Raw genomic sequence first — 26,047 nt, 5'->3', positions numbered from 1 at the left:
CAATGGACTATGCCAAGCCATGCCAAAAGTGGTAGCGCCAGACCCAGAGATCAGCCGAATGGATTCCCAAACTGCAAAAATCAAATGTTCAACTCTGGGGAGCTGGAAAATGAGCATACATTCTTTTTAAAAGTGTAATGTCCCTTTAAGAGAATCAGTAGGTATGTATAGCTCCCACTGCTGCTAAAATTGCTTTGACGTTTCACCTTCCTACAGCGCATTTGAAATATTTGATCCTTTATTTGCAAGCTTGACTCGAACGCTTGTGTCTAGACAAATTCAATGTTAAAAGAAACAAGAAGTGCATACATATAAAATAAAAGGAAACAAGAAACCCAATACATCAAAACTGACCCAGCGGCATCTGATTCTGGATCAGCGATTCATTCGATTATTCCTACAGCAAATTTGTTTATGCAAATGAAGGCTGAGTGGAATAAATTCAGATATCACAGGCGAGACATCAGAACGAAGCGGCTCAGTCATTTATAGATTTATATATATACACATATAACCTTCATTAAAACAGGAAATAAAAGTGCGGTGAAAGGTAGCACACATCTTCTTTGTTCCCCGATCAGGAACTGCATCAAAGTCAAGACATCATCGGCGTGGGGGGAGGTGGAGAAGTGGACCACTACACGACCAAGTTCTGTAATCACACAGACGACATCAGCTTCCTCTTTTGTCCAATCACAGCAGAATTCAAGCTTTTTCGGGTTTCAGGAAGCGATGAAGCGAGATTGTTTCCTAAATTTAGAGACGAAATTATTTGGTCCCAAGTGCATTTCGTTTTTGCAGCGTCGTGTTCATCAAAGGGGTTTTGTAAATGACCCTTCATTTCCTCTGAGGGCTGATCTTGAATATAATCCTCGCCCTATAAAACTGCATTGGGTTTCATTACAATTTTGACTTATTATTTATTCCCAAATTATATGTTATTTCATTACAAAAGGATCATTAGGAAGCTTCAGGCCAAAAACTAATCCATGTGACTCATGCGTTCAATGACAGGAACATAATTAACCGACATAAATGGTTATTTCATACGTAAGAAACAAAACTCCATTTATAAATGTGCAGATTTATCAGCGATGATGTAATGATATTAACTTTGGGTTCTGATGTTACTTCATAAGCATCGAGTCACATGAACTACTTCATAAATCGATCACTACAAACTATTATTGTATTGCAAGAGCTGCAAATCTTTTTGAGGTCCACACCCAATGACAAGAATTTTGGATGAAGTAAGGTTTGTGTAAACGGCTTCAATTTATCCTAAAAACATACAAGAGCCAAAGTTATACTGGAAGAACAAAACAGATGTCCTACATTCACAATGTTCAACAATGTTGTCAGAAATAAGACCTTCATCTCTTTTACCCGGAGGACCACACACACAAAAAGAGTTCAAATAACGTCGTAAAAAATAAAAAAGGAACACGCAGTGGTCAAAGATTCCCATCATCCAACATCTTGTTGACTCCCTCGCAGATCTTCTGCAGGTGCGCGCGGTAAACTTCCGAAGGGCCGTATAGCGTCGCTAAGAATTCGCAGTCGGAGAAATGATTGAAGACGTGGTTGATGCGACCGTGAGATTTAGCGGTCAGGTGACGGTTGATGGCCTGGTGTAGCAGTTCGCGGCAATCGTTGAGTAGATTGCTCATGACGCGTCGGTCGAAAGTAAAGTCGATTTGGTAAAAACTGACGGCGGTCATGGCGAGAGTGTGCACCTTCTTTCGGAATCGATCGACTAGCGCCAGCTCCTCGTTGTTGAATTGGCCGTTGCGGTAGAGGACGCCCAACTTGACCACCATCTTGATGAGGTTCTTGATGATCTTCTGAGCCTCCTTGCGGTTGCGCGTGTACTCTTTGGTCACCCGATACAGTTCGTCGAGGACCTCGCTGCTGGTGTCGTCGATGAAGAGGTTGGCCATCGTCTTGGTTGCCATTTTGCTCATGAGTTTCTTCTGGGCCTGCAAAGCCATGTTCTTGGTGCTGAACGAGTCCATGATGCCTGCGGATGAGACGGAAACGAAGATATCTATGAGTGACTAAGCTAGATGAACATGAAAGTACTTTTTTTCCAAGCAACCCAAATTAGGACAGCAGATGTTTATCTTGAATTCATCATCTGGAGGCGTACATGGAAAGCATGACTCCCATCGGAAGTCAAAAGATGCTAAACGAAACAAGAATATCATGACTGCAAAAACAGCTAACTTTTTTACAGAAAGATCATAAAATAAAAAACAAAGCCTGATTCAAAATAAAAGACTTCAAATAGTGGCGCTTTAGGAAGTCTCTTCTACTTCATCATACCAACTCTATGGCAATTCACGATTGTGTACGTTAATAAACAATAGGTCGGCATCCATATGCGACATCTCAACATTTCCTCTCTCACAGTGAGTACACTACACTGTAAAGACCAACAATAACAATGGGCTTCCTAAGTCTCACACAATCCTGACAGGAGAATTTCCCCCCTCTTAAAACGACCGCTCCCCGGAGACTCGTTCCATACATCCGAATCGCCTCGACGTCACACATACGCAGAAACACAATGATTTATGCCGTTCGGTTAGTGGTTCATGAATGTGTTTTCGTCCAGCAGTGCGGACGGATGTCGGTACTTAACTACTCTGATAGGGTTTCCTGCCCGGCTACTGAATCGGCACTGTGACAAAGAAGTCAAAGCACAGTTGTGCGTTTACAGTCTGAAAGGATTTTAATCAACGTAAATACAGGTGAAATATACATACAGTTTTTGTTTTTTTCTTAATAGCTGATCTATTATAAGAACGAACTAGAATTGTTTGGAAAATTGGAAACCGAGTAGTTTAAAGGAATAGACCACTTTTATAAAACATTTTTTATAATTTACTCATTCCCATATCATCCAAGATGTTTATTACGTTTTTTGAGGAAAACATTCCAGGAATTTTCTCCATATAGTAGATCAGTGGTTCTCAAACTTTTTCCGCGTGCGGCCCCCCTTGTATACGGTGCATTCCTTCGAGGCCCCCCCAAAGAAAATTTATGACAAAAACTGTTCTAAAATTTAACATTTTAATTAAACAAAACATATTAAGTTATACAAAGTAGTGCTGTTGGTTAGTAGCCTTATTTTTTTAGGTTTAATTACACAGAATTCATGATAAATGAATATATTTTATAAAACGTCATAAAACTGGGGCCCCCCTGGCACCATCTCGCGGCCCCGGACTCCAGTTTGAGAACCACTGTAGTAGATAACCTCAACGATTTGTGGTTTCGAAGTAGCTTCAAATGAATCTAGTGAAACGATCGTCATTTTTCACCAATAAAATAATGTACTTTTTAACAATAAACTGACACAAAGACATTTATAAGTATCAAGTATCACATACGGCAACGTCCAAGCGGTTCTGTTTCTACACACTTGCAAAGAATGGAGCGGTAGTTTCGTATACGTCGTGCGTGAACTTTTTGATGCGACTATGTAATACGTAAGGTTGCGCTGGCGTGTCACACGGCTAGCGCAAGACGAAAAGGTTGTGGTTTAAAATGGTCCACAACTGTGCGTTTCACATATGTAACGCAGGACCTTTAGAACCGATTGCGTAATATGTAGTGCTGCCTCACGATTAGTCGCGACTAATCGCTTGCAGAATAAAAGTTTTTTTTTACATAATATGTGTGTGTGCTGTGTATAATAATTATGTATAAATATAAACACACACACACACACACACACACACACACACGTATAAAATTAAGAAACATTTGATTATGTATATACGCGTTTTATTTATATATAATCTATATTATATATACTGTAAATATAAATATTTATTTAAATATTTTTTTTCTTAAAATTATACATGTATGTATATGTATTTATATAAATATAATTATTATACACAGTACACACATATATTATGTAAACAAAAACTTTTATTCTGCAAACGATTAGTCGCGACTAATCGTGAGGCAGCACTAGTAATACGTACGGTCATGCCGACGCAACACATGGCTACTGCAAGACAAGAGTTTGTGGTTTAAAAATAAAAACATTTCTTGCCGAAAATGACAATCGTTTTGCTAGATAAGCCTCAGATCGTTTAGAGCCATTTGAAGCTGCATTGAAACTGCAATTTGAAACCGTAAACTGTTGAGGTCCACTAAAGTCCGCTATATGGAGAAAAATCCTGTTTTTCTAAAAAATAAAAAAATAAAACTTAATTTCTTTTTGACTTAAAAAAGAAAGACAAAAACATTTTATGAATGTGATTATTCCTTTAAATTTGGGTTCATGATGATGAATTGTTGTTAGGGCTGTCACAATGATTATATAATAGTCTCATCGCGATTGTTTGACCTCATTGCGATGATTTCAGATCACCGCAATGATTGTACATCTCTTTAAAAAACACAAGGGGGAGCTGCAGCGCCTGTATAAACGAGACCGTATCAGATTACTTTTAAATGTGTTTTATGTTTATTAATATTTACTGCTAGGTAAACCTTGCTAAATATTTAATTTAAATAATCACAACAATGTGTGAAAATTGTTTTATAAACAAAGGAAAAAATGTATGAGAATTAAATGTCAAAGCAATAAAACAGACAATTAATCGCCATAATCATCAAAGCCCTAAAACAGGCAATAAATCGTAATCATTTCTTAGACAATTAATCGGCAGCCAAATTTCATAACTGTGACAGCCCTAATCGTTGTTCATGAAATCTGCCAAATTATCAGTAAGTGATTCAATACCAACTGTGCCTTCTGGAAACAATCCTTTCAAAAAACTGTATGTTTGACATAAAAGTCTTCATGAGACAATATCCTCAGCTTTCATCATATAAATCTTCGGTTGTTTCACAGGGATTACACAACTCCTGCTACATCTAACATTTATATCTGCCAAGATCAGAGGAAAATGCTTTTGAAATAAAAACACTCTCCCACCAAAAATCTAATACATTTAAAACAAAATCTTTAAAAATTCAATGTTGCTGGAAAACCTCATGACAATGACAACAAACTAAATCTGTCACGCAAAACCTGACCTCAGAGAAAACAGATTTTTATGCTCAACTCTCACTACCGTAAAAAAGTAAAAACTGTCCTTTCTGTTTGCCTTGCCAACTGAAGCCGAATAAAATGCTTGAATGCTTTCCAAGAAACATTGGGCTTTCCAACATTAACCACATTAGTGGTTAGTTTTAAAGATCTGGAAAGAAAACACAACATTAAAGATAATTTAACACCGGAAGGCTGAGATGTTGTTGGTGAGCACAGCAGTTTCATAACTGGCAACAAAAACACGCAACTATCCCAGCAGCAACATGTTTGATTTACCACATGACAAAAGAAACCGTAACAAGAGACTGAGGTTTTTAGTTGCCAAGCATCAAGCAGGCCCTACGCTCACCTTCTTGGAGGTATAAGGTTACTTTCTCCATGATGTGTGGACTGGAAAGCAAGATATCATTGGACCATGACTGAACGCATGAGATACAGAGGAGCCTGTCTATCTGAACTGATTGTTTCAGGTGTGAATGATTTCACCTGTAGCTCACGCCCACCCAAAGTTCAAGGTTCAGCTGGTTTGAAAAAGCAGTTTGCCCCTGCTGGCGAATGCCAGAATTCCACCATTATGGGCATTTTTTTTAGTTAAAGGACTAGTTCACACCAAAAATTTGCCACTCTAAATGTATATAACTTTATTATTTCTGCCAAACACAGTCGGAGTTAATAAATGATATCTTCTAGAATACATTTAATAACTGTGTGGATTAGTTTTTGATAGGCGGATACCACTTTTGGAGCTTTTAAAAAATGGGGCACTATCCAATGCCATTATAAAGGATATTATTTAATGTAACTGACTTTATTATTTCAGCCAAACATAGTCAGAGTTAAAAATAACATCATGGCTCTCTTTAGCTTTGTGATGGCATTGGATAGTGTCCCATTTTTAAAGCTCTGAAAAGCACAGCCATGCATCCAAAACTAATTCATACAAGTTTAAATGTCTTCTGATGGGTTTTTGTAAACTTGGGTTAGAGGTCAGCATTCAACCTGACCTTAAGTCTCTTGTAAATCTGAAATATAAACGTTTCCTAACCCATTGCTTCACTTCGGAGTACATTTAAGAACTGTGTGGATTCATTTTTAATGGATAGATACTATTTTTAGAGCTTAAAAAAATGGGGCACTATCTAATGCCATTATAAAGCTTAAAAGAGCCAGAATATCATTTAATGTAACTGACTATTATTTCAGCAGCCAAACACAGTCAGAGTTATATTAAATAATATCCTGGCTCACTTTAGCTTTATAATGGCATTGGATAGTGCCCCATTTTTTAAAACTCTGAAACGCACATCCATGCATCAAAAACTACATCATAAAAGTATTAAAAAAATTTTTTGATTGGTTTTTGTAAATAATGAAGTCAGAGGTACATTAAATTATATTCTGTCTCTTTTAAGTTTTATTATAGCATCGGAGTACATTTAATAACTGCATGGATTCATTTTTGATGGAAGGATACCATTTTTTGAGCTTTTTAAAAATGGGGCACTATCTAATGCCATTATAAAGCTTAAAAGAGCCAAAATATCATTTAATGTAACTGACTATTATTTCAGCAGCCAAACACAGTCAGAGTTATATTAAATAATATCCTGGCTCACTTTTGCTTTATCATGGTATTGGATAGTGCCCCATTTTGTAAAGCTCTAAAACGGACATCCATCCATCAAAAACTATATCATAAAAGTATTAAATGTTAAAAGTCAGAGGTACATTAAATTATATTCTGTCTCTTTTAAGTTTTATTATAGCATCAGAGTACATTTAAGAACTGTATGGATTCATTTTTGATGGAGGAATACTATTTTTGGAGCTTTTAAAAAATGGGGCACTATCTAATGCCATTATAAAGCTTAAAAGAGCCAGAATATCATTTAATGTAACTGACTATTATTTCAGCAGCCAAACACAGTCAGAGTTATATTAAATAATATCCTGGCTCACTTTAGCTTTATAATGGCATTGGATAGTGCCCCATTTTTTAAAACTCTGAAACGCACATCCATGCATCAAAAACTACATCATAAAAGTATTTAAAAAAAATTTTGATTGGTTTTTGTAAATAATGAAGTCAGAGGTACATTAAATTATATTCTGTCTCTTTTAAGTTTTATTATAGCATCGGAGTACATTTAAGAACTGTATGGGTTCGTTTTTGATGGATAGATACTATTTTTGAAGCTTTTAAAAAATGGGGCACTATCCAATGCCATTATAAAGCTTAAAAGAGACAGAATATCATTTAATGTAACTGACTATTATTTCAGCAGCCAAACACAGTCAGAGTTATATTAAATAATATCCTGGCTCACTTTAGCTTTATAATGGCATTGGATAGTGCCCCGTTTTTTTAAAGCTCTGAAACACACATCCATCCATCCATCACAAACTAATTCATACAAGTATTAAATGTCTTCTGATGGGTTTTTGTAACATTGGGTCAAAAGTCAGCCTTACCTCAAGTCTCTTGTGAAATATAGGAAATATAAATGTTTCCTAACCCATTGCTTCACTTTGGAAAACATTTATTAACTGTATTGATTAGTTTTTGATTAATGGATTCCTTTATTTTTAAAGCTGTTTAAATGGGGCACTATCCAATGCCATCATAAAGCTTAAACAAGCCACGAATATATCATTTTATGTGGCTCTGACTGTGTTTGGCTGAAGGGGGGAAGTCATGTACACCTAGGATGGTAAAATATGGGCAAATTTTCATTATGGGATGAACTATCCCCTTAATGGCCATTCAAAAGTAGTTGCAAGCCATAAACATTGTAATTATATGATATTTTAATTAAAATGTATATTATGCAAGTACTTTTAAGTCTCAAGTGGACTTTCCTTGGATTTTTGTTTACTACAGGGAATCCTAATATAGAACGATGGCATTTCTAGAAGCGAGTCTAATATAGCAGCAAGCACATAATTCCCTTTCAGATCTACAAATGCTAGCAAGCACAGAGATGAATAGGCAAACATCTTTCTCCAGGTATTTCAAACCCTCCTCGACACCCAAACACTCCCTCACTTTCCCTAAAATTGTGCCTTAAGGGCACGAGAAACAACCATCAGACGTTTCCTGACGCAGTCACGGCTCACAAAAGGGCCACTGTCCACATTCACATGTGAAGCTGGCGGCGGGTATGGCGAGATAAATGCTGCTGCTGATTTCACGTATGCACTGAAAATTACGCAACAGCAACGTTTCTATCATCTGGCTTTGTTCAACTCATTTACCGGGGCTGAAGTATATAACTGAAGTAGCTCTGACTCTTTGTGTCACACCAGTGAATATGGTTTGCAATGCTGTCTGACGGCGAGAATTCGTGACTTCAACGCAATGATACCTAAAACGCACACTTCACAGGTCCGATATACAGAAGACAGAAGTGTTATGAATAATTCACAAGTTCCACAAAATAGTGGCATAGTTTAATAATGCATGAGCCAATTTGGAAATACGGGTTTGGGACGAATAAATGTGTTTTTGTGAAGATCAAAGGCTGTAATGTTCATTAGGAAAATGAGGCAAGGAAATAAGTGATAATGTGTGGTTTATTCGAGCTTAAAGGAGCATTTCACTCGTAGAAACATTAATCTTTATTGAGAGTGTGTCATATTTGTAGTCGAAATGTAACATACATTTCGAATTTGGTGCCTATTTGACAGAGAAAAGGGGTGTTTGTAGTCTCACTCCCTCAACAAAGACATTGCACTTCCTTCTTTCAATGATGCAAAATGATGATTTTTACATCATTGAAAGAAGGAAGTGCAACACTGAAATCTGTATTTCTCCTGTCTCAGCGGCAACTGAGAAAATGATGCATGATCATTCAAAAACATGACTGGGGTTCTAACTATACAAAGCTTTATGCAAATGGACGAAGTGTCCCTTTAAAAGTGAAAAACTGGCCACTTCAAATGGCATACTTAATAAATTCCTTTAACGTGCGTTAGCATTGCGAGTTTGATTCCCAGGGTACAAACATGCTGATAAAAATATAGTCGCTTTATATGAAAGCATTAGCAAAATTTACCATAAATATAACTGAAGAGCCAATAACAGCCTTCACACGATCTAAAGTTTGATGATGGACTGATATATGAGCAATATAGTGTATATTATATGTATGCATTAGGCAGATGCTTATATTGCATTCAAGGTATAGATTTTATCAGTATGTGCATATCAGTCAACCAAACTATGGATGTGGGCCATTCGCCGACTCCATACACCTTCATTAAACGTGGCCTCATCGGCATTAACTACAACCACATGTTCTACATATACAAAGTTGGATCCAACTACAGCACTTGGATGAGAAGACTGTTTACTTCAGAAAGGTTTCTCTTTACTTTCATTCTTTGTTCAAATACTCATTAGCATTGGAGATGTACAAATATAATGGCCAAAAACCGGTATCGGCAGATTGTTTAAAGAGATTATATGCTGTCAATCAAAAAAGGGTGGAAAACACACTGAGTGAAAGCAAAACTGTATTGGCAGACGTAGTATTCTAATATTGGTATCGCAATAGACATTTTGTATCTGTGCATCCCGAATTTGCATATCATAGTCAATAAAAAACATTTAAAGGTGCAGTGTGTAATTTTTAGAAGGATCTCTTGACAGAACACGTCTGGATCTGAACTTTACTTCCGGTTTCAGTTTTTTTAATGGTCTGACTAGTTGCTAAACGGATCTCTTGAACAAATGTCTCATCGAAAATAACAAATGTTTTGGTTTCTTATCTATTTGTTGTTTGCTTGTTATATAAATAAACTACGTTTAAAGAACTTTGCTGCCATTTATTCTTAGCGGAGTTTACCGGAATTTACGTGCGGACCACGACAGCCGCTTGTTTATGTTGTTACTGCTTAAACATCTATAAAGACCTTTTATAATAAACCATTATGTGTTTATTACCTTAGAATGAGATGTTTTTATCTACATACATGAGGGTCCCCTTACGTGGATGTCGCCATTTTGTGCCGCCATGTTTCTACAGAAGCCCTTAACGGACAAACTGCTTTAAGTTGTCTCCGACGATGACATGTTGGTCCGGTGACAGCTACCGTAGATTCTCTATGCGTTTCAAAAGCGAGGGGTGAGCTGTGAACTGAGCCATTGGTTGCAATTCACAACATCACCACTAGATGGCGCTAAAATTTACACACTGCACCTTTAAAGGGATAGTTCACCCAAAAATAAAAATTGTGTCATTTTCTCACTCTCATGTTGTTACAAACATGCGTACATTTCTTTGTTCTCATGAACACGAAGGAAGATATTGAGAAAGCCGATCTCAAGCCCCATTCACTTACATAGTAAAAAAAAAAATGGGCTCATGAACGGTTTGGTTACAAACATTCCTCAACATCTTCCTTCGTGTATATCGGAACAAAGAAATTTGACAGTGAGTAAATAATGACACAATTTTCATTTTTTGGTGAACTATCCCTTTAAAAAACAATTTTGAAGTGCATGCTACAATAAGGCAGATGTTGGGTCTGTAAACATATCCGTATATCCCAGACAGACGAAAGCACAGAAACGGTTAATGTTTCCTTGGTTACAATTGAAGCTGCTGTGTAACTGAACTTTGCAGTCACATCCTTGGTTTCTGTCAATGAGTTACCGGTCAGTAACTCTCATTCCTCACATATTTAATAATACACCGATTAACAATGTGATCTATGAAATGAGTGCTCTTTAAATTCATGCAGGACTTGCATTGCTAATAACTTTAATCTAGATAATTTTGCACTGATTTACATTTTGTGATTACTTTGTGATTAATATTCATGCAATGAAAGCAAGATTAGCAAGACATTATGGATACAAGACTGGTATAAAAATATTGAAAATAATACTGGGAAAAGCAATAAAACACCAAATAAGAGTAGAGGATCTATGCCAAGCTGTTGACATTTATACAGAAATAAAGGACTGATAATATTACAAATAGAACAGGAATAATATTATTAATAATGGAATAATACAATTAATTAATAATAGATCATTATAGTATTTTGTCAATAGAAATTCTCTTTCATGCTTAACATGCATAAGTCTTATGAACTCACCTCTCGCCTATTTGAACCGGATACTGGGCGTCCAAAACGTAAGTTGCGTTCTTCAAACCTCCATGTAGACTTTATAAACACCCTGACACTCCAAAATCCACATACAGGCTCATGAAAAAGATGTTAAAAGTGTCGTATAAGGCCTGTAAAATTTGTCCACACGGTGTATGTTTGGTCTGAGCGTGCGGTGTAAATAATTCAAGCGTTTTCTTCTCCCTCTTGTCGCGTTTGGTTACCAAAGTTTGTAACTTGACTCCACCTTTTTCAAAAAGTTTCAAACTTGAGGCTGCTAAGCGCTGGCTGAGTGACGTTCTGGTCGGCCAATCACGCTTGGGATCGAACGCGCGACGGACCAATCGGAAAGCGGAGTGGTCCGTCTGTTCAGTCCCCCGTATGGTTTCCCGTCATTATCCTTGTGAAACTCCAAGGCCGAAAATTTCCCAGAGGAAATTCTGTCGGACAATGAAAAGTTGTTGACTCTGGTTACTTCATGATTTATCTTCCATAAACAAAAACATCTGTCGACCTTGAAGACGTGTCGTTTAGGTTTTTTGTTAGATAATCTAACTTAAATACATTGAGGTAATTGTAGCTTACCTGAGATTTGTTGTAGATCTATTTTATTTGTGTATTTTTATGATCGCCCATAAATATACAGTGGTCGGACAGAGAGTTAATATAGAGTCTACCGGATGTTTTGATCAGTTTTTCCGTTCTTGAATGCAGCACTTTTAGAAACATCCGGTTTCTTTTAGTAAACATTAACCAGACCGTCAAAACACCTTTACACACCTGCGGTCACACACACTGAAATGTTTCACACTGAAACAATAAATTATTTCTAAATTCCCATGAATTATTTTATTAGCTTTTTTATATTCATCTGGGTTATCAATGTATGTTATTTTAAAGCTAATAATATGTCACAATCAAGCACGAATTAATAGACACGCGCCCTTCATTATTATGGGATATTAAGTCCGATGGCGCTACCTAGTGGATGAAATATGTTCCAGTTTTATGTCACACACAGAATGCTAAAATCAGCAGAAATATTTTTGTACGCTTTAGTGTATTATTATTGTTACTATAATAAATAGTAAAGTATGGTAGGCCAACAGCTACTACAGTTTATCAGGTTATAGAACATCCCAGCAAACACAGAAAGTTCCCCTAACGTTAGTTTTTGGTTACTTTTTTGGAAACCAAATAATAACGTTCTGGGAACGTTATTTTTAGGTTTTATTTTTGCAACCATAAAATAACGTTCCCATAACGTTGCAGGGTGATTCTTTTTAAAAAACAACTTTTATAAAACGTTCTCTAATGGTTATTTTTTGTAACAATAAAATAACATTCCCATAACGTTAGAAACGTTTAAAATAACCTAAAAATAACGTTCTATTTCCGTATAGAAAACTTTCCTGGCTAACCGAAAACAAACCTTAAAAATAACGTTATGGGAACCAAAAACTAACTTTAGGGGAACGTTTTGGGAACCAAAAAATTTAAAGTTGGATTATACATAAAGTGATAGTTCACTCTAAAAATCATCATTTACTCGTCCTCATGTTGTTATAAACCTGTATAATTTTTTTTTCTGATAAACACACAAAAAAGATATTTTGATAAATGATCGTAAGCACACAGCTGATTGTAACTATTGACTTCCATAGTAGGAAAAACAAATACGATGGAATTCAGTGGTTACTGTCAACTGTGTGCATATCATCATTTATCAAAATATCTTATTTTGTGTTTATCAGAAAAAATTAACTCATACAGGTTTAGATCAACATTAGGATGAGAAAACGATGACAGAATTTTTATTTTTGGGTGAACTATCCCTTTAAATATAGTAATTACTATAATTATACTACAATTTTACTGTAATGTACTACAGTATATAAAAGTAGTTATAGTTAGTTATAATTAGTACAGTTCATTATAGTACAAAATTATGTTATTGTTAACATAAGATTGATAACAGAAGAATTCATGCCTAAGTAAAATGTATAAAAAAAAATGTAAGTTGGTAGCAACTAACATGTCAGTTCGTAGCCCCTAAAAATAAACCCAACCTCAGAATTTCCTTCCCTTTTTGAGTCACGATTTTTCAGTGAATACACATTAGTTTTTGACAGCTCACCAAGTTACTATGCTACTGTCACTTTAAACTAGTTCCGCTTCTCTCTCTCTCTCATCCAGTCTGTCTAAATGTCTAAGATAACGGGCCGCTGGTTGAGTCAGAGCGTTCCGATTCATTTAGCGAGTCGATTAATTCTGGCGATTCGATTCGTTCAACGATTCTCATGAAAAGCGCGGAGAGCGAACCGCTCAAAGGAACCGGCTCAAAAACCGACTCATTCGCGATGTGGACATCACTAGCGGCTTTTTGTTAACCAACCTTATTCACGGCGTGGCTGAGCCGCGGCTTCGGATAAAACGCTCGTTATTTGCTTTTGCGCGTCGCGGACAGACCTGTTCTTTTGTGAATATGACCTCCTCACGCCGAGCGCTTTTGTGCGTATGATGTTCTGAATCTCTTTTTTTCCCATTTACTCGTTTTTTATACTCTACATACATGTGGACATATCGAGGGATTATTCGACATGAGATGAAACCGGGAGGCGATGTTATGTAAACCGGATGAGGACGCGCATTTTGATACATCAAGAATATTACCTGTGGAAAATCCAATGCGCAGAATAAGAGGCGAACAGACATATGCGTTTTACTTGACACACTGAGCATTTTGTCATGGTAATTTGCTTGTATTTATAATACAATAACTGTTGCACCCTATTAAGTCATGCTGACTCATATATTTAGGTATGAGTGGATGCTTTTGACCGGACTGTGAAGGAAATCTTATAGTCAATATTAATACGTGTAATATACAGCAATTTCCTATCGAAGCAGGTGGCGGTAGAAAACCTTCAACACATTTTTATTCTTTTCTTCATCCTATTTTGTGTTAAGGTCGCCACCTGTTTGTTTAGGTTAATTTGAACATTAGTAGTGATAGTTTATTAGTTTTCCCCTAAAAACAGGATAGACAGGATACTTGAAAGCCAATAATCAGCTTACAGCTTCCAAGTTTACAGCTGCTTGGCACACATCTCTTGTGTATTTCCATTGCTATTTAAGCCCCCTAAGTGGCTGACATCATTAGTGTATCGCGTCTAGCACACCGCATAGAAATAACATGGATGATGGACCCTCCAACAATGGCATGGAGGTCATGCCAGGGTATCTGGAGCTGGTCACCAGAGCATGTACAGTTGTGTCCAGTGCCTTCAGAGACTGTAAAGATTGCGGGCTGGAGATGTCCACAAGAACCTTGCTGGACCATGCACACATCACCTGCAAGGAGATCTTCTTGTTCTTCGCGTGCATGGTCATGTGGACGCAGATGCGAAAGGGGCTGACCACCTTTGTCTTTCAGGTAATCACAGAACTTGTAATATGGGTTGGTTTTATGTATGGTGGTGTAATGGGTTCTGTACAACCAGTAATACAATACATATCAATTCTGTTTAAGTGCATTCCATTAACAGGGTTAGGGTTTAATGTTTTTTTCTCTACTGTCAGGAAAAGACGGTCCACGCTCAAGGAATATTTGTAATGATGCATTGCATCGCACTATTTGTATGTTATGGCTCATTTAGGCATGTAGACGAGAAAGATTTGGTAACTTATTCAAACCTTGCGGTACTGTTTCTATGCACATTTTCACACCTAAGTTTTAAAGCTTCATGCATCACTTTCAGAAGTGGAAATGTGTCCTGTGGCCTATTGGCTTTGCATTTCAAGCAAATATTTCGCTGTATGTCTGGGTTTGGTTAATATTAAAAGGCCTTTGAGATTCCTGTGGGCCTCGCCTGCGAAGTAACCATGTCCTGCTTTGCATGGCTTTTGCTCTTCACATCATTTTACATACAGGGCCTGTGCCTAGCCTATGCAAATACCATAGGCCACTTCACCCATCAGGAATTACCAGATGTTACTTTAATTGCTATGTATTTGGTACAACTCATCTGATGTCCTCACGCAATAAGCCCGCTGCTACTTTTTTAGCCTGCTTCGCTGTGTCAAACATTTCACTTCCTGTTTTAAAACGTGGGGTTGAAACATACATTGTGTGTGTTGACAGCTCAGGCCTGATGTTTGCTGGCTCAGCGCATTAAATCTTATTACCACCAAAACGTTAAATGATTTACGAAGCCTTGCGTCGAGTGCCAGGATGTCGCTGGCATGTTGAGAAACCCGGGCATCTGGCTTGATGTTTATACGGAAGTATGTGGCGTGAGTAAGATCTGTCCCGTAAACCTTGAGTCAGAGACTCGGCTACAAGTTGCAGGGCTGCAAATTGCAGGGCTGCAAATTGCAAGAAGCTGTGATAAACATGTGCAAGGGTTTCACAACTACGAGATAAAGAACCATTAGGCTCTTATCAATCCATCAGGCCTGAGTCAAACAATCTTGGCTAATAATAACAACCTTTAAGATGAAAGACCTTGTCATTTACATGCAACACAAGATTAAAACGAAATCAACTTGCTGGTATTAAGCTAACTAGCTGTCCAGATTCCCTCTAAACCTGTACACTGACCAGTCTGGATCAGTCCGGATCAAGCTGTGTTTAACAGAGAGCGATGTAGTTTACTGCACTTTGAATTACAACACAAGGTTGTCTTGCAGATAATTTCTGACATGGTCTGCAATTTTAGATTGTCATGTGGACTGTGTCCTGAAATCAAGCATGCGATACACAACCTGATATCTCAGCCTGCTTTTTAAACCTCATGAACAATTTATGAAATCAGCTCTTAGTGCTAATAAGGTTCATTCATTTTTAAAGCCTACTTTCACTTACGCGATTGTAGCGTAGTATAATGCCGCCCGTACGGGTCTCTGTGTGGAAAAAAATCCAAGAATTTTCCTCAAGAGTTGAGAGCATATACGAGGTTGCAGGAGAAATCTTTCAATTATTATCTAATTTTTCTGAAAAATTTCTTGGATTTGGTCATAAGGTCCCAAGCTGTCACTGGGACAGTACCTTTTAAAAAGGTCCTAATACGTACCCTTGTGGTACTAATATGCACTCTTTGGTAACAATATGTACATTTTATGTACTAATATGACCTCTTTATCTGCAAAGGTATACTTATTTGAAAGGGTACCACCCCAGTGACAGCGGGGGATGATTTTTGACAATTTTTCTGACTCTTAAACCTTTTCTTTCTTTATAATATTAAAAATAATTTTTGATAAGCCAACTGCATTTTAGTAACTCAATAAATCATATGTTCTCTAAATACGTTTAGTGTTAATAGTGCATTAAGTTTTATTTGTTTATGACTAAATTTAATAGTTGTTGACTCATTTTCATCATACATGTATGTGAAACTGATTTCAGACAAGCTTCCAAAATACTAACATGTCCAATGATCTCTAACTAATTTTTATAATGATTACCATATTTGGTAAATATATTTAATCACTACAGTTTATAGTTTTTTTGTTGTGAAGAATATTTCTATTAAAACCAAATCATAGGTTAAAAATGGACATAAACTGATTGACCTTTTAATTCAGTTCGTTTTTTGTTTGTTTACCGATCAGCAAGCATTCAATTTTTGGCACCATCCTAACAACAAAGTGTTCTGGCAAAAGTCTTCACTATCATGAACTTTGCCTGATGACCAACCAACCAATAACATTATGTGATTCGCTCAACCTTTGAACCCTTAGACAGAGGTTAGCGTATCAGATAATGTATCTAAAGTATGACACACAGTTACCCGCTTTAGATTCTCAGCACGTGCTGACATACAGTAGAGTAGATGAACATAGTGGCAGGTGGATTTATCTTCAAGTTTAGATAAGAAATGATGTTTCATACCAAGAGCGCTTTATTTAGTGGAGAGGATTAAATTATGATCAGATGTGTTTGATGGGTCTGAGAGGACAAGAGTAGTATTGCTAGCTAAAGAATTAATAGATAAACGATTGTAAAGTACGAACTATGAAGTTAAGCAGTTGCATGTTCACCTGTTTACTGACGCCAGTCACGTCTTAATGTTCATTGTTCAGGTCCATTTATTGACCCATAGACCTGATGAGTCGCACAATCACCGATGTTGAAGTTTCTTGATGTTTAAGTGGAAGTTGCATGCCTGTACGCGGGCATCTTCAAATTACCATGTGCTTCCTTCCTTCCTGTGCCACCCTGTTTCTTCTGCTCTGAACTGATACTTCATCTTTATCATGAGACGACAGAAAACAAACTCATTTTTACAGGAGCAATCACAGCTTCAGGAAATGTGGGAAATCGTTGGCATAGCTTGAAAGGGGCTTGAATATAATCATAATCTAATGATCAGATATGTAGGACCAACGTTTAACTTCCATAATTTCTTATCTTTGACATGATCTTCCTCAGTTGAATCATAAAAATGATTGTTGCCCTTGTGAAAACACGCAGATCCAAACGGCGAATTTCAAACTGTGTGGAAAATCCCTGCAGACACAATCGTGATTGAAAGCCGTTTGGGTTGGAGACGCGCCTGTTCTTTTGCATAGTGGCTTTTTTAGTGTCATTTGCCTTTTATTTATTTAGCAAAAGCATGTGATCCTTGAACGATTGCCAAGCAAACCGCATGCGTTGCAGAAAGGTCCACTCCTGTATAAAATACGATTCGGGTTCAGTTCACCCTATGCCTCAGCCTGCTGTTCATCTGTTGTGGATACCGAACAGCTGTGATAGACTCAAGTTGTGCCTGGCAGATCAAGATGTGACGATTGAGGAATGGGGGTGGAGCTGGGCAATTTGGTGAAAGTTGGCCTCTATAAATAAACCTGGCGGGTGGAGGCGTAGGGCCAATGGACAGGCTTGATTTCCTGCCGGCTGTAATATCGGCCAATCAGAGATCGGGCCTGCTGTGGGATTTCATCTTGATGTAAACAGAGAAACCTGACCGTGGCCTCCAACCCCCTGTATTGAATGCCTGAATATACACACGCTGCTTTCAAGAAACAGTCAGAAGTTATTTGAAATACATATAATTCATTGCCAGAGCTTGTAAATGAAACCCACCACAGACAAAGAGAGAACATAAAGGCGAGTGGAGATCAAGTGACCGAGTGAAAATGGTACTCGTGAGGAGATAAATGATTAAGACTTTAATCGCATCTTCTGTTACAGCGACGTTCGGCTTTGGTGTCCACACATGTTATCTGAGAGAGAGAACCAATGTCCAATCAACTTCAGACCTCAGAAAATTAAGAGCAATTGATCATACAAAAGCCAAAAGTGTAGCTAAAGACACATTTATTTTCTTGTCGTCCAACAGCCTTTTGCACGATGGTGTCACGTTCAGCCCAGAGATGTTTTGAAGATGCCGGAGAGCGCGTGGAAGCTGGTCTTCTACTCAATGTCGTGGTCATACAGCACTTATCTGCTTTTTTTCACAAGCTACTCTTTCTTTCAAAATCCTCCCTCTGTATTTTACGGTAAGACTCATAGCTTAGCTGATGCATGTCAAAAAACTAGTTTTTCAATATAATTTTGTTAAATCGTATCAGATCTGAATAATAAATTAACTCTCAATGACGTACATGCAATTTTTGCTTTAGGATTCAAACTGTATAAACACACCCCTGCTTAAAACCATCAAAGAAATTATAATTGAGAATTCTTCAAGTAGTGAATTTTACATTGGTTACCATCCACCAGATAACATCACACCAGTAGAACCATTAAAACCAGTACAATTCCCATTATAACCATTAAATCCATTAGAATTTCTCTGATGGTTTTAAACATGGCTCTATTGTTTATCAGCAGGGATTTATGTTAAACAGATACATTATTAAAAAAATATTGGGTATTTTGAAAATTTCGTAATCTTTATATATAAAGGACACCAGCCTCAAAAATTTAAATTCTGTCATCATTTACTCACCCTCTTGTTGTTGTAAACCTGTATGAGTTTCTTTATTCTGTTGAATACAAAAGACGACATTTTGATAAATTATGGTAAGCACACAATTAACGGTACCCATCGACTTCCATAATATGATAAACAAATACTATGGAATATGTGCTGTCAACTTTGCGCTTACCAAAATGTATCAAAATATATTCTTGTGTATTCTACAGAACAAACAAACTCATACAGGTTTAGAACAACGTGAGGATGAGTAAAGACAGAATTTTCATTTTTGGGTGAACTATCCCTTTAAGAAGCATTGAGACATTCAAATCCCAACTAAGAATGTCTGAACAACGTTGCATAAGATAACAAAAGTTTAGGCAAAGCATCACCTGCAAACAAATGATGCAAAGACGTTTCATAGGCCTAACCCAGTTTTAACAGTGACCCTAGTGCATCTGGTGTAAAGGTGAAATCAGGTCACACAGCCAGGTTTAGTCACAGATCAAATGATTTGTGTTACACTAATATCACAACATACCACTCCTAACAAAGTTTTACATGTTTAAGGGTGACCAAGATGTCCAAATATTTTTTTTGGAGGCACTTTGTGATTGTTAATGTATTCAGGAAAAAGGGGACAGTTGCTGTGTTATATTAAGCAGAAGGTCAGGTTCTGTATTTAGATGAGAAGTTCACTGGTTGTGTCATTTCTCTCTGTTCAGGCTGGAGAAGCGGGATGGACGTCCCTGTGGACATCGCCATAGCTTACCTGGTCCAGGGTAGCTTCTACGGCCACTCCATATATGCCACCATCTACATGGACGCATGGAGGAAGGACTCGTTGGTCATGGTGGTCCATCACTTTATCACGATGGCGTTGATCACCTTCTCCTATGCCTTCAGGTCAGACATCCTGCGGCATTACGTTAGCAGTGCAAATGTTAGAGATTCAATCCCTGATGTGATGCTAAATGTGTTGTGTCTGAATGTTTCCTCAGATATCACAACATTGGCATTCTGGTTCTCTTTCTGCACGATATCAATGATATACAGTTGGAGTTCACCAAAGTCAACGTCTACTTCAAAACCCGGGGCGGGAAAGAGCATCTTATCAATGACATCCTGTCCAACATAGGTGTAGTTAGCTTTAGCATCACCTGGTGAGGTTCACAGTTCACACACGTCGTTACTCCAATCATTTTTAAAACTTTCCATTGGGTTTTACCCTTATCTAACAATAGTTTCTATTTATCTTAACCCCCCTTTGGGTTTTCAATCCTCTGTAGGTTTTGGTTTCGCTTGTACTGGTTCCCTCTGAAAGTGATGTGGGCATCGTGTGTCACCAGCATCCAGACAGTTCCCAACATCCCATTCTACTTCTTCTTCAACACCCTGCTGTTTCTCCTGCTCCTCATGAACATCTACTGGTTCCTGGTGAGAGGACTTGGTTTTCAAACACACAGTGGTGAAGGGGTTAGTGGTCGGAGATCCTGCAGAGATCAAAGCCCTTAACCAAAGCAAAAAAATGAAAGGTTGAATAATAAAAACCATAACGGTTTCTACTTAGTCAGACTAGATCAGTTATGTCATTCCTGAAAGGACATTTGCCCATAATTTACTCAGTTTAGTGGCCACATGTTTAAAGCCCATCCATTATCAGTAAAGGAATTCATATGACTAATGAAGCGAAACTAAATGTTCAAGAGAGTTAAGAGATCGAAAAATATTTAATATTAACAAGATGGGTCACTGCTACAACAGAGAAGATTGCAATGGTCAATGGGACGCTCCAAATGAGCCAACAATCAACCATTAAAGAATGACATCCTCTGTGGTGAGGGACTTTACACAAGTGTTGACCTCGAGGCATTGCAAACATTGCAGCGCCATGACGCAAATTCTTTAAAAAGACTTTGATCATACGCAGTGTTGTTTACATCTAACCATGACAGCAAGGAGCGCGAGTAGGGAGTCCAATTCCGTTCAGCAGCGCTGTGGGGTCCTTGCAATCTGGAACACGCAGGTGAAGGTCCCTTGAAGTGAAGGTTTGCTCTCCTGAGCTTATCCTTGTTGCTGACGACGACTTTCTGGACGAGGACCTTGTAACGTGGTGTGATCCGTTTAGTCTCTGAGCTCAGACTGATAGGCGATCTTTTAGTGTCTGGGGACGATTGAGAACGGTTGATCTGTTATGGTCTCCTAGCACAAAGCTGAAAACTCAGAACATGGTGCACTCTCGAGGGGTGACCCAGAACAACGAATGTCTGGGGAAAGGATACTTTTATCCCTTTCGGACAAGGAGGCTTTCCTGTTCCAGGGTTATTGATGTAAGAAGGTCCCACAGATCGTGGTCCGACCTTTCTTCACTTTGAGGAACTTATTTGTATAGTGTATAGCAATAAATGAGTTTAGGGTGTAAAGGGTGTCTAGCAGCCTTATCTGATTGGGAATTTTTTAATGTTAGCCCACCAAAATCCTATCCCAATGTAGCAAACCTTTCTACACCAGCAGAAGAAAAGGTACAAAAGGAGTCACTTGGACAAAGAGGTCCTTACGTGCACCATTTAGGTACCAATATGCCAAGGTGTACTTTTTGAAAGGGTACTGCCCCATCAAATCTCCTGAGCTATGAAAGACTAACAAAATTGTTTAGCTTTCGTACGGCAGCCGTGTTAAGGTACCTTTGCACTGTGTGAATCTTCAACCACCAAACCACAAACATCACATTGAATCAGGTTGTGAACCTGAAATGTGTGTCTGTAACAGGTCAGGCACCAAGAAATGTGTTTGTTTCTGTTTGCAGTTCATCATTCTGTTCGTGGTGAAGGTCATCACGGGTCAGATGAAGGAAGTGAATGACGTCCGGGAGTACGAGGAGGATGAGAAACAAGAAAGAGGGTCTGCAGAAGATCAGACATCTGTTGATGGGTATGTGAAAACTAGTTTTAGACTGTGGTTAGGCTTGAATAGAAAGCGAGCGCAGTTTAGGGAAGTGGTTGGGTCGTGCATGTTGTACTTGACTTATCTGAGCACGTGTCGTTTCTGCAGAGCTTTGGCTATAATAACCTCTCATACGCATAACTTCAAGGTTACAGTGACACCAACTAAGAACAATAATGATTGTGGGGAGGCACTTGAGCCTCACCTGTGAAATGGCAAGATGTGATTAAAGTGCTGTTTTGTAGATGTCCTTATCTTTGTAACCTTGAAGTGATATCAGATCGTCATGTGACTTGTGATCTTCTGGCCTGACTGTGTCTGTAGTTTGTTATTAACATCCGTCCCTCCCATCTAGGAAACAAGTGAAAAACGGCATCTCCAAGAAACATCAATAACGTCTCAGTGCTGCCACCTGCAGGCAGTGAATGGTAAACACAAGAAACTCACGCAACCTAACTTGATTTTGACCTTAAAGGTGCTCGAACGCAGAGAACCAAGACGTTTCTTTATTTTAATCAATGTTATTTTAATTGTAATAGCACTGTGAATGTTATTTGGTTGGTGTTTTTTGTGTTATATATTGCTTTGACAATGTGTAAAGCTGAAGTGTGTAATTTCTTAGGCAGTAGCATCCATAAACACAATTGCGAACAGATATAGTCCCGCTCCATTGGTAGAGCCAATGTCGAAATGGTACAATCAATGCATGTTGATCTGAAATATTACAATATTAAAATATGAGACACACTTCAGCTTCAAGTTAAACAATCTGTCATCTTTAGTTTGTTAGAAACCAAGATATCCAACAGTAACATTTCCATATTTTCACTTCTTAGAGACTGAAAATATCCAGGTTTTGTGGTCTTCACCTGGGACCAGCGTATGTGTTTTTATGTATTTATTTTAATTCCAGGTATAAAGGGAAGGGTTTGGTTTGTACCCTGTTATAATGAATACTGGACCGTAGTTTAGCAGGGTCGTATGATAATCCACAAGTTACCGCATGCAGGTTACAACCGCCCTCTCAATCAAACCTGCATTTTTACAGTATTATTGTGTTTGAATGTACGCGATTTAAAGGGAATAATTTTTTACGTGTGGATTACAGTAACCGAAAAAACACTCTTGCATTCCTTCTGTAGAAAACCTGTCTGTTTTTGTCATAATAATCTGTTTTGAGTTTGCTAGCTACTGAATTCCTGAACGAAAAAGAGAAAATCGTTCGCCTTGTAATTTAAGTCGCATTGAGAACTTTGTTGATCGCAAAAATGGATTCTGCTTTTTTTACACAAATGAATTCAATCTGAAGTATTTATGCAAATGCTGTATTCAGGACTGCATGACATGAGAGTACTAACCTACTACAAAAACAAATGATACTAATATTGTCTGTTAACCCTTATTGATCACTCCGAAACATTTGCATTGTGTACTTGAAGTGTTGATTCGCCTGCTGTATCAAATGAATCCATCTGTTGTGATCATGTCTTCCATACTGTAGGCCAGCTTGACAGTTTTGTTTTGTTTGGGGGTTTAAGCATTAGGCATTGTAAATCACGGCTGTTTTAACGAAAGCCTTGTTTATGTTAATTTAAGCAGTTGTCTACGGTGGTACTGTTGAACGAGTGTAGACAGCTTATCTCAGGTCTGGATTCTTCTTACTTTTGTCAAATCACTGGAAAACAACTTACCGGTAATGCAGTCGTGGGCTGGATGGTTAACCCTTTTGTTTTTAAATCCTACACGCTAAAGGGATGCACCGATACAGACATACGATGCTTGTTTTAAATTATCATGTTGTGAAATCCTAAAAGTGCAGATCGTACAAAATCTAAATCTGTAATAGCTCGGTTTCTATTTGCCCGATTTTATGTGCATTTTGAAGTATCGTATAAGAAACAAATGACGGAAATGCAAGTTTCGAATAAAAATCACTTAATTTGCAAATAAGTTTTTACGCTCACTTGAGTTTGGTTTTGAAAAAAACCTAAAACGCGAATAAGAGGGGATGTATTTGCCGAATAAATTCTGAAGTAGCGCACATTAAACCCATGAGATTGACCTTCTAGCCATTTCCGCTGTTGTTGTCTTTTCCATATATGGGCCTTGACATCATCGCAATGCCCTTGCTGCTAGTGCCTGCATCAAAAATGCGCCATTCCTTCTTCTGTGCACAGCATTCAATTCGGCAATTACAAGCTGCACTGCTAGTAAATTTAAAACTAGCCCAATCATAACTAAATGCAGTCCTATCTCCATATTCTATAGAAAATGTGCCTTGTTTTATTTGTTTCCATCTTCCATCCGCTCGAACAACTTGATGAAAACGCAACTAATTAGCATTTCTTTTTTTGCAAATTTTGAAAGATTTGCTTCACGTTTGGATGGAAACCCCACTATTGTGACAAAATTTGCGATGGGCGAAAATTTGCATGTTATTGTCATTGCGCATCTCGTCAGTAAAGCCAGTTTCGTGATTAGTAGTAAATTTCCATTAGCTGCTCACGGATGGAGCGGCATTTACTACACAAAGCTGTAATGTACTTACAATCGGGGCAATTTCACATTAATTATCGCAGACGCATCGCCTGCGATATGTATGCGATATGGCCCAGCTGTTAGTGGACTTTGTGTAATAAATGTTGCTCCATCTGAAAGCAGCTGTGTTTTTCTGCCCCTTTAGATTGATCAGGGAAGATTATATCCTGGCATCGGCTGTTTTTAAACAATCAGACAATGTCCGCTAGGGGATTTATAAAAAAATCTGCCGATACCGATTACAATCGGGGCAACTTTACGTTAATAATCGGGGACGTATCATCTGCGATATGTATGCGATATGGGCCAGCTTGTCAGTGAACTACGGCTTTGTGTAGTAAATGCCGCTCCATCTGAAAGCAGCTGATGGGGATGTTCTGATGTGTTTTTCTGCCCCTTTAGATTGATCAGGGAAGGTTATATCCTGGCATGGGCTGTTTTTAAACAATCAGACAACGTTTGCTAGGGGAATTTTTTTTAAATCTGCCGATAGCGATTATAGGCCGATATATCGGTGCATCCCTAGTTTTAACACATGGTTGGGTCAAACATGGACAAACCCAACAGTTGGGTTATAAATACCCCTATGGTGAGTTTTTTTAATCCATGGTTAGGTAACAACAACCCAACATAGGTGTGTTTATAACCCAATGCTTGGGTTTGTCCGTATTTGACCCGGTTATGGGTTAATCAACCAAAATTCCTTGCAGCAAATGCACTATAATTGAAACAATTTTGTTATTGAGATATTCTTTAACAATGTGTTAACGGTCTAGGAACGTGCCAAAAATGAAACCATTGGTGAGTGTTATGACAAAGTAACTTGGGGTCTGAAGTGTCCAGAGAAATTGCTTTGGGTATACGGTTATAAATCTGGGCTTATTCCAATGCTATTTAAAATGCACTGTAATTTCGTACTATTATTTCTATTGTATAAAAGAAGTAATAACTGGGGATTTCTACAAATCACCATGAACAAAGTTATTAGATGCTTGTTTTATTTAAATCTTGGACCATTTAACGATTTGTTTTCTTTGATTTTGTCTGATGCCGAACGCGTGTCAGGTCTGATCGGTTTTGTAAAGGAATAATTTGTCTTATTCCAATTGAACTAGAAGCTGTTTTTCCATTCAAATAAAATAGGTTGAAAAGAAAACCCTGTGCGATGTTTATTCCAACAAATGCCTTTTATTGACTTCGTCCTTCTCTCTTAAGAATCAACTCTGTACACCTGGGTTTGTGAAGTGAAATCAAAATATTTGAAATCAGTGCAAAGTCGAAGCTCATCAGCTTCCATAAATAACAGTAAATTGTACCGTACAGCTTCCTAACAAATCCCGAAAGCAAAACTTGGCTTTAAAGGTCAAAGCTGCACAGAAATCAGCATATAAAAAAAGAAAAACGATTGATTTTGGGTACAGATCACAGACATTATTTGAATATT

At 37.8% G+C, this 26,047-nt stretch overlaps 2 protein-coding genes across 3 annotated transcripts; one reads left to right on the top strand and one right to left on the bottom strand.

The window, feature by feature from the left end:
• Positions 1-1,064: 1,064 nt before the first annotated feature.
• On the bottom strand, positions 1,065-11,897 carry tnfaip8l1 (tumor necrosis factor, alpha-induced protein 8-like 1). Of its 2 annotated transcripts, XM_055218302.2 has the most exons (3): positions 11,780-11,897; positions 11,183-11,634; positions 1,065-2,020 (listed from the first exon to the last, which is right to left on the bottom strand). In XM_055218302.2, exon 3 carries the CDS (start codon positions 2,013-2,015, stop codon positions 1,455-1,457), a length of 561 nt encoding a protein of 186 aa, XP_055074277.1. In that variant the 5' UTR covers positions 2,016-2,020; positions 11,183-11,634; positions 11,780-11,897; the 3' UTR covers positions 1,065-1,454. The 2 variants fall into 2 exon arrangements, with proteins under 2 accessions (XP_055074277.1, XP_055074276.1); XM_055218301.2 differs by lacking the exons at positions 11,183-11,634; positions 11,780-11,897 and adding an exon at positions 5,427-5,583.
• A 1,509-nt stretch (positions 11,898-13,406) lies between these two features.
• cers1 (ceramide synthase 1) lies at positions 13,407-25,759 on the top strand. The gene is made up of 7 exons (XM_055216913.2): positions 13,407-14,630; positions 18,541-18,700; positions 19,848-20,028; positions 20,124-20,285; positions 20,412-20,559; positions 21,929-22,053; positions 22,421-25,759. The coding sequence occupies exons 1-7, from the start codon at positions 14,391-14,393 to the stop codon at positions 22,458-22,460; spliced, it is 1,056 nt and encodes a 351-aa protein (XP_055072888.1). The 5' UTR covers positions 13,407-14,390; the 3' UTR covers positions 22,461-25,759.
• Positions 25,760-26,047: the final 288 nt, after the last annotated feature.

Source organism: Misgurnus anguillicaudatus, chromosome 23, assembly GCF_027580225.2.
Source record: "Misgurnus anguillicaudatus chromosome 23, ASM2758022v2, whole genome shotgun sequence".
Taxonomy (NCBI): domain Eukaryota; kingdom Metazoa; phylum Chordata; class Actinopteri; order Cypriniformes; family Cobitidae; genus Misgurnus; species Misgurnus anguillicaudatus.
The sequence above is the reverse complement of the archived record's forward strand: the minus strand, read 5'-3'. Positions and strand labels throughout refer to the sequence as shown.

What these genes read in the sequence shown, in the direction of transcription:
- tnfaip8l1 (XM_055218301.2), bottom strand. Translation starts at nt 5,457, where the DNA reads ATGGAGAAAGTAACCTTATACCTCCAAGAAG. An exon ending in AACCTTATACCTCCAAGAAG is followed by an intron (nt 2,021 to 5,426) that starts GTGAGCGTAGGG and finishes TCTCATCCGCAG; the next exon opens with GCATCATGGACTCGTTCAGC.
- cers1 (XM_055216913.2), top strand. Translation starts at nt 14,391, where the DNA reads ATGGATGATGGACCCTCCAACAATGGCATGGAGGTCATGCCAGGGTAT. An exon ending in ACCTTCTCCTATGCCTTCAG is followed by an intron (nt 20,029 to 20,123) that starts GTCAGACATCCT and finishes ATGTTTCCTCAG; the next exon opens with ATATCACAACATTGGCATTC. An exon ending in TGAACATCTACTGGTTCCTG is followed by an intron (nt 20,560 to 21,928) that starts GTGAGAGGACTT and finishes TTCTGTTTGCAG; the next exon opens with TTCATCATTCTGTTCGTGGT.